The sequence below is a fragment of the Schistocerca piceifrons genome, chromosome 3 (genome assembly GCF_021461385.2).
Source record: "Schistocerca piceifrons isolate TAMUIC-IGC-003096 chromosome 3, iqSchPice1.1, whole genome shotgun sequence".
Classification (NCBI taxonomy): Eukaryota; Metazoa; Arthropoda; class Insecta; order Orthoptera; family Acrididae; genus Schistocerca; species Schistocerca piceifrons.
Genome location: NC_060140.1, coordinates 582,558,457 through 582,572,189, shown reverse-complemented (window position 1 = coordinate 582,572,189; position 13,733 = coordinate 582,558,457). Strand labels below are relative to the sequence as shown.

The 13,733-nt window shown below is 39.0% G+C and overlaps 1 protein-coding gene across 2 annotated transcripts in view; it reads left to right on the top strand.

The window, feature by feature from the left end:
- LOC124788293 (breast cancer type 1 susceptibility protein homolog) overlaps window positions 1–13,733 on the top strand; it is a 288,179-nt gene that overhangs the window by 170,375 nt on the left and 104,071 nt on the right. Inside the window, exons 7-9 of one of the 2 annotated variants that reach the window (XM_047255525.1) lie at window positions 1,367–1,437; window positions 10,729–10,812; window positions 11,385–12,185. In XM_047255525.1, the coding sequence (XP_047111481.1) occupies window positions 1,367–1,437; window positions 10,729–10,812; window positions 11,385–12,185 (956 nt within the window). The remainder of the gene's footprint in view (window positions 1–1,366; window positions 1,438–10,728; window positions 10,813–11,384; window positions 12,186–13,733) is intronic. The other variant, XM_047255527.1, reaches the window with a different exon arrangement.

Genomic DNA, 13,733 nt, shown 5'->3' with positions numbered 1-13,733 from the left:
AATGCAGAACTCAAAGATGTTTAGCCTGTCTTATAGCTGCAGTACTTCATAGATGGATAATACAACTTTTAATGTGTTTTCAGAGGTATTTTGTGCTATTTACTGTGCAGAGCAAGTGTCTCTTCTGTCAGTAATGATGAAGAAAGGCATATAGGGCGTATTCTCTACCCTAAGAAAGATTTTTTGATGATGTTACAAGTTGGTGATCGGATGGGCCAGCAGTAGTGTTTAAGTTCATCTGCGTGTTTGTCGTACCAAACCGAGTTTCCTGCAAAAAGGAATAGAGCCAGTGAAGTGTATGAAGGTTACGTGCTAGTTGAGAACACCATGTGTGTGGTCAAATACCAACATAAACCTTGTGCACTGTTTTTCTTTGGAGAGTAGCAATAGGATGAACAGAATGTGATTTAAATGTGACACATAAGTCCCAGAATGACATTCAATATTTGCTAGTAAGAGTCACACGATTTGGTAAATTAGCTTTCAGTGCTATGTCCCCAAAATAGATCTTATATGTAGTTAGAAAATAGGTGAAGAATGGCTCACTGCACCATTTTACTCTCTTCCCTTCATTATTAATCCATCTTTAGTTTTGCCTTCATGAACAGTTGTGTTCCACAGTGTTTGGTAACATTATGTGTATTGTTCCATAAGTCCTCTTTCCCCTGGCTACCTTCACACATATTGTGGGAAGAGAATGTCCAAGTGTGTAAAGTGTCTGTACAAATCTGAATCTTTTTTCCCTGAAACAGATGGCAGATATTCAGTGGCATAATGCAGCATGAAGATGAAAACACTAAGCAAATAAACATACAGTGCTTGATCTGTTATCAAAGACCCTAACCTACAAGTTGCAGTCACAGTGTGCACATACAAACCAGTGTCAATTACTGATGTTCTGCTGCAAGTTGCTAAAGGAGAAACAGGAAAGAAGGAAAGGTAGAGAGAAATTACTCTGTTTAGGACAGCAGTTGATAGACATGCACAGAAATTCTAGTGTCATTCCTTTTAGCTGTTTGCATATTCTGTGTCATCTCATATATAGATTTCTGAGTGATGTTACATATGATGTGCCACTACTAGTTTTCCATAGGTTCCGTTGCCCATGCTTTTTCTTTCAGCTTCTATCAAAAGAATCCTCATTTTCAAAATAGGGTAATTAACATTTATCAAAGACTGCCCCAAGGTTAACTATAATGTTTGGTCACACGGGGAAATAGGACTTGTGTATAGGTAAGAGCATAATTTATCAAAGAGTATCTTTGTAATACTGCTCAGGCAAAGATATTATATAAAAAACTATGAAGCATTTACATTGTTTCAAAAAATATTAAACCGTAATTATACAAATGCATTATCTTTTCAGCCTAGAAGCCAACTCTGAGGAAATTTCTGTTGATGTTCCTATGAGGTTGGAACCCACACCTACACAAGAAGGTATGTATTGTTACACATGCTTCACATAACACACCTGATATTAAATACTTGTTTGTAGCTTTTGTCAAATCTCCTGTAACTCTTAAACGGGGTGTATATGATCCGGGACAACCGGAGATCCAGGAAAAACCCGGGAATTTTTTCATCCAGGAGAAAACCGGGAGAACCCGGGAATTTTTTAGAATTCCGGGTATTTTTCATTGTTTTTGTTTTCAGTTAAATATTTGTAATTTTGACTGGTAAGAACCGATACTCTAACAAAGGATATTACTGTATCCCGCTACTGCAGAATAATACAGCAATAAAACACGAACAAGAGAAAAAACGAAAATAAAACTTAAATTGAAAAGAAAATGCGCCATATACAGCAACAAAACACAGTGCTCAAACAAGCGTCTGCCAACAGCAAAATATGTCAACAGCTTTATGAAGATTGTGCAATGCTTCGTGACAACAAATTGCCTCCGATGAGCGTGCCGACACAACTGTTTACATTAGATTCGTTTTAGCAGTTAAGAGCAGGATCATGCGCATGTGCAGTTGAGTAGTATCTTTTCCCACTTCCGGCTACAGAAATGTGGCTGTTGGCAGTGTAAGCAGTCGCAGCAAGCAGCTAGATGCTACCGGGGAAAAATTTTACTGTAGTGCCCAAGCAGCCAGATTCATGCATTTGCAGCAAGCCCAGATCGGGGGGTGGGGGGGTGGGGGCGGCAAATTCATATTCTTGAGGGAAAAACCTCGTTTCACAAAGCGACTAGCATCCAGCACACATTAGTCTATCGATTATTCATATGACTTTGAAATGCATCCCTGTCGGTTTTTTAACATTTTTGAACACATTCTAAGTTGATTTCTGAATGAATCATAAGTTGATTTGTGACTGCATGCATAGTGTTCATGATGGCTCTGTCAGGGGAATCCTCGTTGCATGTAGAAACAAACTTTCCTACAGACAAAAGGGGCTATACGAGCTGAGCGGAGTAATGCCGAACGGATGAATGCCAACCGCTGTCTGATTGGGTGGTTGATTGGGTTTCCGAATGATGAGCGTCGTTATAGTTACTAGCGAAATCCATAGATTCAGACTACAGGAGTGGAAATAAACGAATAACAGGTAAGAAATATTACGTACTACCTTCTTGGTGTATCCAAGAAAATGAAATTTTAACAGAAAATTTTTGGCCAGATCGCTACACTAGTAAGGGCCAGTTGTACAGTCCCCAGCTAGCAGCCGCTTTAAGTTCTATTCTGGAAGAGACGTGGAAAACTCTTTGTACGAACATGTAACAACGCCTAACTGGAGAATAATCGCGGGATAACTAAACCGGTGATTCTGGCAGAGTTAGTGAAGTTAACCTGCGAATAAGCTTTGACATTGGCAGGAACAGTTACAGAATTAGTGATAACAACACTGTTTGTTAGAACGAGGAAAGAGAAGAAACGGGGACATCACACAAATTATGAAACAATATGACGATTCCAGGTTTGTATAAAAATTTTGTACTACTACTTTTCGATCTCATGCTGGAGAAACTGGAGCTTATGAATGAAGTGTGAAACCATTTCCTAACGTAAAGCTTTTTGCTTGTAGTAGACCTAATAGGCATTTGATATTGGCAGGTACTTTGTGAATTATATTCTGTCATTACAAAAAAGACTGTTTGTGCCAAAACAGTCTCATTTATTTGGTGTGTGTTACAATTGTTGCAGTATTAGAAAGTCCTATTTTGTTTTATCTAGCAGACAGTGACAAAATAGATGTAATCAGATCAGGAAACCACACCAATCTTGGGGTCCTATTTGTATTAACAGCTTTTTCGGTATTAGACAACGACATTTCGATTTTTCACGTAGCAAAATGTTTGACGAACTTCGATGAAGTAATAGATTCTTCCGCAGAAAGGAAAGCATGCCATGTAAAACTGCAGCAAGATTAGAGAGAAAAAAATTCTAGGAGCTTGTGATTGAAGAAATGTGTATTGTCTTGCTCGTCTCATGTCTTTACTGGGTTTATGTATCCTAAATTTAATTTTATGTCACACAAAGCAGCAAGTTGTTAGCTGATAGGTAATAAAGAGTGCAAATTTTCTGAAGAGTTCTTCCCTCCCTCCCCCCCCCCCCCCCCCCAAAAAAAAAGGGGGGGGGGAGGAGGGACAGGATGTCAAACCGGCCGACTGTAAGCGGGAGAGGCACCACAGGACATTTTAATGTCTACTGTCCTGAGTAGGGTTTTGATGGCATCCATTACAAAATATACGTGTATCAATTCCACAGAGCGAAATACAGTGACATGCGATAGAAGAATGCTGTGTGAGGACACGAGGCAATGCACTTTGACTCACTTACAACCAAATAACATGTCGTACATTTCCTCGAACACATACGTCTTATGCATCAGACTCTTCAGAAAGATTCGCTTTACAAAATGAACATATTTTTGAAAATTCCATTTTTAAAAATTTTTTGACGTCCTATCTCAAATGCTCGAGGGAGTAGCGGGGTATTGTCCGGTTTGGCAATATCGTAGATCCAGGGCTGATGTGCAGAGCAGTCAGAGTTACAGTGGGGAAGTGGGTAGGCACCACGTGACCCGTGTTTACATTTAGTGATTTTGCTGTTTCTTTCTGCGTTTACTGCTCTCACGTCAAATGAAAACAAAACAGATTTCTGTGGCCAAGAGCTATAAAGTGAATGAAAATACATTCACATAATTAAGGAAGGCTAAAATGTGTTGTTAGTTGCAGATTTTATTTTATTTTCACCTTTCTGAGAGTCAAGCATTAATTGCCTTGCAGAAAAATGAAGTTATTTTTGTCAGTTTGCTAAATAAATTTTCTTTTTTTAATCTTTTCTGCTGAGGCAGACAATATATTTGAAACACGTTCTACACACTGTTCGCTGCATTTCAAGTGCACGTTTTCAACTTCTAGCACATATGGCATTATGCAGTAATAAAGAACATGAGATAACACAGAATTGGTACTCCAAGAAAATTTACATCCCGAAACCAAATTGAAAAGCTTAATATCAGGTCGTGGCCTACTTCACTGGGAATCTGGACATACGAATGTGCACTTTAAATGTGCAAATTTTAGTATGGTCCACGAAATTCCGATGCTCTTGGAGTATCCTCTGATGTCTTGTTTCTTTTATGACATAATGTAAGATCTTTCAATGTTCTACACGTACGAACGTACAGGCTCCCTAAGATATCGTAGCTGCGCAAGCGGGGTGACGCCTGTCATCTAGCGCTCTCTAGCAACTGCAGAAACAAACCTGTTTCTAACAGGTCATGGGAAAATATTTTGAATGGTGGTTTGAAAAGCGTTACCATCAAAGCAAATTTCCTTTTACACCAGTTGAACTATGTGCGAGAATGTACGATGAATTTCTTAAATCACAGAGCGTTCGACTCTCCTTTGAAAATCAACTCTTTGATGACGAGCCATTTAGATGAATTTCGAGCCCAAAAGATCAGGCATTAAAAACATTTTCTGGCACATTTGTGTGATATATCTTAAATTGTAATATGAGCATAAAAGGCCAACATTATATGTGAAAGCTTAGCTTCTCTTGCAGTGTATTAATCTTATAGACCAATATTATATGTGAAAGCTTTGGATTTCGTGTAGTGACACTATGTATATTAATTTAAACCATTAACTTTTTCTGTTTGTGTGTTAGCGCTACTTAACATTGATGTCGCTATTGGCTGACTACATCACGTTTCCTAAGCTCTGAATACCCGCTGTTATCGGCTGGCGAGATCATATGACGGGCTAAAACTGGCTTACAAAAGCGTATCGCAATCTCGATTTCATTGCTTCGGAAAGTAACATGCGGTGTTTGGTGGAAATCGAATTTATACTTTCGTAATACGAAAATATGCAACGTACATGTTACTGCACGTCAAAGATTTTTCCAAAACGTGGTTTTTTCCCCCATGTTTCATTTTCTAAAGCGCCAGGAATTTCTACGCCCTTGTATAAAACTATAATCATTCCAAGGACTGATAACTTATACAGTTCCGAGAGAAAATATGCTGTCAGTTAACAGGGTATGTTTTCACCTGGGAGAAAGTGTATTTTTAACCAGGAAATCCGGGAATTTTTTTTCCTTGTCCACCATACACCCTGCTCTTATTCTATTTGTTTATTGTCTTAATTGTGGAGACTGAGGATATGCTTCCGCCTATTTGTTTCTCTGGAAATTACCTATAAATAGCTACCTTCTTTAGCTGTTTTACTATTATTATTATTATTTGATGAACAGAATGCAAATGACTGTTTTTGTGTGATTTCCCTAAATCACTCCAGGCCAATGCCGGGATGGTTCCTCTGAAAGGGCACGGCCGACTTCCTTCCCCATCCTTCCCTAATCCGAAGAGACCGATGACCACGCTGTCTGGTCTCCTTCCCCAAAACCAACCAACCAACCAACTGTTTTTGTATTTATGTGTGACATTTTAGTTAGCTCAGTAGAGATTCTTAAACATGTGTGGAAGAGGCCTACCCCATTCCTGCTTGCATAATGTGTGAGGGAAGATTAGAGAGTAACAGAATAATTTTATCACCAAAAAGTTTAATTTGTAACAAAACAAAAAAATCACAAATGAACTTACATGTTTTACATTTCTATATAGTCACCAACATTCTCAACAAATTTTTCCCATTGTGGTACCAGTTTCAGTATGTCCTATTTGTAGAAGTCTGTCTGGTTGAGGTATAACATCTGTGGACAGCTGATTTCACTTTTACTTCTGTCACAAAGCATTGACTGACCAGCAATTTCTTCATGGGACCAAACACATGAAAGGCTGACGGTGCAAGGTCCGGACCATGTGGTGGATGCTGGAGCACCTACCACCCAAATTTGGCAATTTCCTCATGCACAAGAGCAGCAACATGGGGGTTAGCATTTACATAAAGAAGCTTGACACCATCAGTATTAATGCTTGTCACGAAGGGCAAGACACAACTTGACCGAAGTTTTAATGTAGGCTACACAGCATTCACAGTGGTCCTGTGTTCGGCAAAGTCCACCAATTGACAACAGTGTCACAAGCACTTTCCTAGAGGATTGAGTCACTGAATTTTTTTCATACTGGGTAACCAGCATGTTTCCACTCCATAGAGGCCTCCTTGGCTTCAGGCAAGTAGTAGTATGCCTATAACTCATTACCAGTGACGATTCCTTTCAAAAAATCGTGGCCTTCTGCGACATAATGTGTTAAGTGATCCAAGCTTGGCATCATTCGCTGGCCCTTGTGCTTATCTATCAGGTTCTTAGGTGCCCAGCAAATCCCAACCTTTCAAAATTTCAGTGTGTCATGAAGATTGTCATACACCACACCACAGGAAACATTAAACTGCTGTGATAAGGTTGGTTGGTTGTTTCGGGGAAGGAGACCAGACAGCGAGGTCATCGGTCTCATCGGATTAGGGAAGGACGGGGAAGGAAGTTGGCCGTGCCCTTTGAAAGGAACCATCCCGGCATTTGCCTGGAGCGATTTAGGGAAATCACGGAAAACCTAAATCAGGATGGTCGGACGCGGGATTGAACCGTCGTCCTCCCGAATGCGAGTCCAGTGTCTAACCACTGCGCCACCTCGCTCGGTGCTGTGATAAGGTTTGCAGTTGCACACACCTGTCATTCAAAATCACTGCCTCAGTGTGTCTGACATTTTGTGGGTTTCAACTGTTACTGGCCATCCGAAGCATGGCGAATCACAGCTTCCCTGTGACTTTCACTCTGTTTATACTCTTCGGCCCACATATATTGAATTACACTTTGCTGGTCCTCACAAGTTGATGGCAGTAATATACGTGCAATGTTTGTTTTGTAGTTCAGGCCTCTGTTACTAGAGCTCCACATGAAAACAAAATACTACCTGTAGCGCAAACTCCAGATTATATTGCTGTGAAATTTTAACATTCCAGCTGCAGTACCAGGGTAGCAAAAATTATTGTGTGTTACTTTCCAATCCTCCCTTACATGTAAGCTCGTCTGTTTGTCTATGTCAAATTATTGATGTCACCTGTTAAGAAACATTTAGCTGTTTTCATGGGTAATATCTCCTCCAATGCATTTTGTTGTAAGAATTAGAAAGAAAATGTTTGAACAATAATGGAGGCTTTCCTCACAATGTAAATTAAGTAGTATTTTATATGCAAAAATATAGTCATTACAGATTATCAGTCTATCTCCCCCTATCCCCATGCCACATCCTAGGCATTGATAATGGTGCTGCTAACTGCTCCAATTTCTTTAATGGAAAGGCATGGTAGTGTGGCCTGACTCGAGGTTTCTCCTCTCGATATTCATTCGGACACATGTGACGGACATGTACAGCTTCCAGAAAGAGCAATCTGAATGAATCCAAATTTGGAGGATGTGTACAGACAAGTACAGCTGAGCAACGTTTCGGGACAGTTTTTGATGTATGCATAACTGAAGGCTAGCGTGCCCAAAGAATTTAGTGAATCCAGTATAAATGAAACCACGTAATTTGATAAACTCTCTCCTGAAAATGAATGTATAACTTCTGTAAAAAGTATAGAGTATAGCTAAAGTAATATTCTCTTTGAGATCAGTGTTTTCAGGTTGCAGTCAGGTAAAATTATTATTAAACCAAATACACTAAAGCTGCGTAATTATGAGCAGCTGATTATGAGCAGCCTTGAAATATCAGTGAAAGTCACTACTTAACAGGATGTTAAACTATAATCATCGTTCCTTCTGTACTGTTTTGTGAATAAAACTGTCTTGATTGCTTACTAAATTTCTGTTACACCGTTCCAGCTACTGCTGTCATTGGGTATCTGCAATTAAGATTAAAGAAACATAATGAGCGACAGGCATTTGTTGTATAACATCAAGTTACAAAAGACGAAAAATTAAGAAGTTAAAAAATACTTTAACAGTTCTCTCACCAAAAACTTAGAATTTCTGTACACTAGAGACGGCACTGCTGTTATACATTATTATGTTACTCAGCAACATTCATGAGTGTGACAACACCCATAATTCAGTCAAAATAAATGATAATCTTGAAAATTTGTCCATTTATTGATTTATTTATTTTAATTAAATGATAAATTGCCAGTCCATTTGGTTCATTACCTTTTAAAGATTATAATTCTGTTGTCAGACATGTTCATTCCCGATAAAGAAGATTTTCCACACAGTTTTAACTGCACAAAACACCAACATATATTAGACTAACATATAACATTTTGATTAACAGTAATAATAATAATAATAATAATAATAATAATAATAATCAGTATCTTGTGTACACGTAATAGAACATATAAAGAAACACTATATAGGTGAGATGTCAAACTTTAAAACACTGTCCTTGCTCAGGGCTGAATAACAAAAACTTGTGATTACTTGTCTTCAATATCCAGAGGAGTCAGAATGACAATGCATTAACATTTAATTTGTTTTCAGTCCAGTCATAACCACTGCAAGAGCTATATATTCTCCGAAGGCATCGCACTTCTCCAAAATAGGCTGCTGACGTTATGAACTTTCATGTTATGCATCCATGCAGATATTTCCTCTCACAAAGCTATTCCAGTTGCCATCCCATTCTGAAGACACACATCCTTGCTTCGCATGGTTCTCCACATGGAAATAAAATAACAAATCCACGGAATGTTTGTGATAACGTTGTTTTATGGTCTTCGTTCATAAGTATCATTCACTAATAAGAAAATTCGGGGATACACATTACTTTAGAGTGGTATGTAACGCCACAGTCTTGTCTTACAAAAAAACTAACCTTTTACAAATTAGGAGAGCCCAGGCTACCAAAATCTTTGTCGAAGAGTTCAAGTGCTCTGCAAAAGCGACATATAGCACAATATGAGGAAGTCCCAAGTTTTTCTAGAACTGACAGTTGAAAATGGAATGGAAAGAATTGAGGGAATTATAACCTGTGTATATTGGCTACTTCTGCTCCTGTTTCATGTGTATTCAATTAGAATGTTCAAATGCTGCCCTATAGGGTGCGGACACTGCTGAGCGCCCCTCAGCTTGCTCACAGGCAGGTGCAACTGAAGTAGGCTAGGTGCCAGGCTTTTAACCAGCATATAGCAACGAGTAACTTGTACTTACAAGAGAACAGTTGGATCAAAGATATTTTATGTGCATTTATAGACCTCCATTGAAACTTTACCAGTGGCATTAATCACTAAGGTCTTCCCTCTCTGTGCTTCAATTATATTGTGTTCTTCATGCACATTAACATCATTTCTTTGATGAACCCATGAGTGCTATGCCACAATGCTTGGCATTGGGCTCACATTAGGAACACCAGCGATGTGATTCCCCATTCAGCCATTTAGATTTTGGTTTTCTGTGTTTTCACTAGATGGGTTTTAAAAAATTGAGATCCGACGAATATGGTGGATGTTCAAGTTGCACCACCCCTTTTTTGTCAGGAACTGTTTGATGATATTGGCCGTGTGTGGGTGAGTGTTGTTGCGAACAAAAAACCAGGAACCTTGTTGTGCTTACTGGGATTGTACCCTGCATAGACATTGCATGAAACGGATCAAAATTTCAACGAACCATGCAGCATTAAACATTGTTCCCTCAGGTAGAAATTCCTTGTGGATAATGCCTTGACTATCAAAAAAGGTGATGAATATCGTTTTGATGCATGATATTTTTGGCTCTGACCTTTTTCCGGCAAGGTGATGTCGGAGAACACCATTCTGTGCTTTGCTGTTTCATTTCGGAATCATACCATAGACACCAGGTTTCATCCTTGGTGACAGTACGGTTCAAGAAATTGGATGTCGTATTCACTGTTTCAACAAAATCCTCTGAAGCCTTTAAACGTGCCTGTTTCTGATCATCAGTCAGTGATGTAGCGCAAGACTTCAGCACGTTTTCCTCTTCCCTAACTCCCGGGTAAGGATTTGTCGCACAGATTCATGGTGCATCTGCAGTTCATCCGCTATCATGCACACAGTTAATCTACGGTCGTTCATGATTAATGTCCTCACTTTCTCAATGTTTTTGTCGCTGATGATGGATACTGCTCGTCCATGACGGGGATTGGCAGAAACACTTTCCTGGCCTCCTTGATAACGGGCAAACAACTCATACACACACTTCATGGACAGTGCTTGATCCCCATAAATATGTACCAGCATTGCCTGCATTTCTTTTTGTGTCTTTCCAAGCTTAAAACAAAACTTTAAATTGATCTTTTGCTTGTTCATTGTCCTTTCTCAGTTCAGAACCAACGCACTAAACAAGCACTTCGTCCAACAGGTCTAACACGGAACACCCACGATGCTCAATTGAACTACAGTGGGTGCAGGTTGTCAACATTGGCCGCTACACAGGTGCAGCATTGTGAGTACCCAGCATTGCTGATCGACCATCCTGACTTCATTCCTTGTCAGAGGTTGTATGTTAGATTTCCTTTCTGTCTCTAATGACCGTGTCATTGATGAAACATTTAACCCTAATCTTCCCTTTATAAAGCTTTCTAGTGTGTTGTATGCATTACAGCCCCACTCTTGGAAGTGCTTCAACTGTGTAATGTGGATAACCATGCATCTTGATCTTATAACCCATCTGGAAAAGGAAGGCATATGTTCCTCTATTTTCACATAGCTGTATTATTTTATTGTCTGTTACCATGTTGCTATGTCCATTTGTAATGTGAGTTTCTGTTTCTGTAATTAGTTTCTGCTCTGTATGCCAAAATCATAAATTTAACCGAAAAAGGATTTGGCCAATATTAATTTAGTAACAACCTAGAATAACATCTCCTGAATATGTTCAACGTACACAGTTAATAAATCTCATAAATAACAAACTGTAGCTTTATTCATTGTGATTACTTACCAATAAAACTAAAAGCATACTGAAATAGTATTTTTGTATATTTATACGTGCTAAAACAGAAATTTGTGTTGCAGTGCCATCTACCCGTGAGGAGAAGACCAGTTGGGCCCCTTCTGAGAAAAATCAAACGCAGAGCCAGCATAGCCAGTGTTTGAGTCAGCCACCTTCTAAAATGAAAATGGATGACTCAGCTGCCAAGCCAAGTGTCAAATACGTTCACAGTGATAATCCAAAAGTGTCAGATACACTGGACAGAACCCCAATGCAAACTCAGAGCCAGAGAAACACTCCATCTGCATCAGTTACCATAGACAGACCTCTCACACAAATGCAAAATTCTTCTTCTCAGGCTAGCTTTTCAAAAAAGACCAGTCAGGAGAAATCTGCTGTTCAGACAAAAAATTTGAAAGGTAACTCCCCCTCTGGTGAAACATATCCCAAGAACAGCAATACTTTACAAAGTAATTTGTCCAGGACCCCACAAGCTGTCGTTGACAGTGAAGGAGTTTGCTCTCAGTTCCAACAGAGTGACTTAGCAGATAAACAAGGGGTGTCTGTCAGTGAGTCCCAATCACAAAAATCAGGTGAGATGGCATTGGTAGTATCTGGCTGCAGACAAAAACTATCAACCTCTCCTTCAGTACGTGGCACAGAGGGCTCAGTCAGTAGGTCCAGCTCACAGAAATCATGTGCGGTGGCATTGCCAGCATCTGGTAATACACTAAGGCTGTCAGCATCTCCTGCAGTGCGTGACACTGTTGGTACTCCTGTGACGAAAGAGTTAATGACTACAGAGAATGGGAATTATTTTCCATCTTCTCTTCCACAAGGTGACGTCAGTAGTCATGATACACTACGTGAAAATGGTGTAGTAGGTGAGTGATAGCAGTAATTACTTTCATTTATCACGTGTAAAACATACTGTTCAGTTTTTGGTGTATAAAAACTTTTTGTGGCTTAACATACTAAATTCATAAATGTGGAAAAAATATTTCCATCACATATTGAGGTTAATGCTGCTTATTTGAAGAAATATGTATTCCTTATTACATTTAGTGAGAATCTTCATATGTGACGGAAGTTTTTATTATCTCAGGCTTTATGTTTAATACATGTACATCTACATTTCTGCAAACCACCTTGAAGTGCGTGGGAGAGAGTACGTCCCATTGTATTAGTTATTAGGGTTTCTTCCCATTCCATTCGGATATGGAATGTGGGAAGAATGATTGTTTGAAAGCCTGTTTGTGCTTTAATTGTTCTGATCTTGTACTCATGATCCCTATGTGAGTGACTCGTAGTGGGTTGTAATATATTCATAGAATCATCATTTAAAGCTGGTTTTTGAAATTTCGTTAATGGACTTTCATCTATCTTCAAGAGTCTGCCAGTTCAATTTCTTCAGTATCTCTGTAACACTTCCCCATGGATCAAACAAGCCTGTGGCCATTCATTCTGCCCTTCTCCATATACATTCAGTATCCCATGTTAATCCTATTTGGTACAGGTCCCACACACTCAAGCAATATTCTAGAATGGCTCTCGCAAGTGACTTGTAAACAGTCTACAAAGACTGATTGCACTTTTCAGTATGCTAAAATAATTATAAGTCTACCACCTGCTTTACTCACAGCTGAACCTATCTGATCATTCCGTTTCATATTTCTACTAAGTGTTTCACCCAGGTCTTTGTATGAGTTGGCTGATTACAACTGTGACTCATTGATGTTATAGTCATAGGATACAATGTTTTTTTTTCATTTTGTGAAGTGCACAATTTTACATTTCTGAACATTTAATGCAAGTTGTCAATTTTTGCACAACTTTGAAATCTTATCAAGATCTGTCTGAATATTTATGCAGTACTTCATAATAGATCACTGTATCATCTGCAAAGAGTGTGAGATTACTATTAATATTGTCCATAACATCGTTAATGTACAGCATGAATAGCTACGGTCCCACCACACTTACATGGGGCACACCCAAAGTTAACTTCTACATCTGACGAGGACTACCCATCCCAGAAAACATACTGTGTCCTCCCTACTGAAAGGTTCTCAATCCTGTCACAAATTTCACTTAATACACCATATGATCGAACTTATAACAATAAGCATAGGTATGGTACTGAGTCAGATGCTTTTCCGAAATACTGCAGCTACCAGACTGGAATGATCTGAAGCTTGTGAAAAAAGTATGAGTTGAACTTCACATCATCAGTGTTTTTAGAATCCATGCTGATTGGTGGGGAGATGTCATGTGCTCAAGATACATCAATATGTTTGAGCTCAGAATATTTTCTAAGATTCTACAACAAATGGATTTCAATGATAATGGATGATAGTTTCATGGATCACTTCTTCTATCCTTCTTGTAGATGGGTATGACCATTACTTTTTTGTAACTACTTCACATGATTT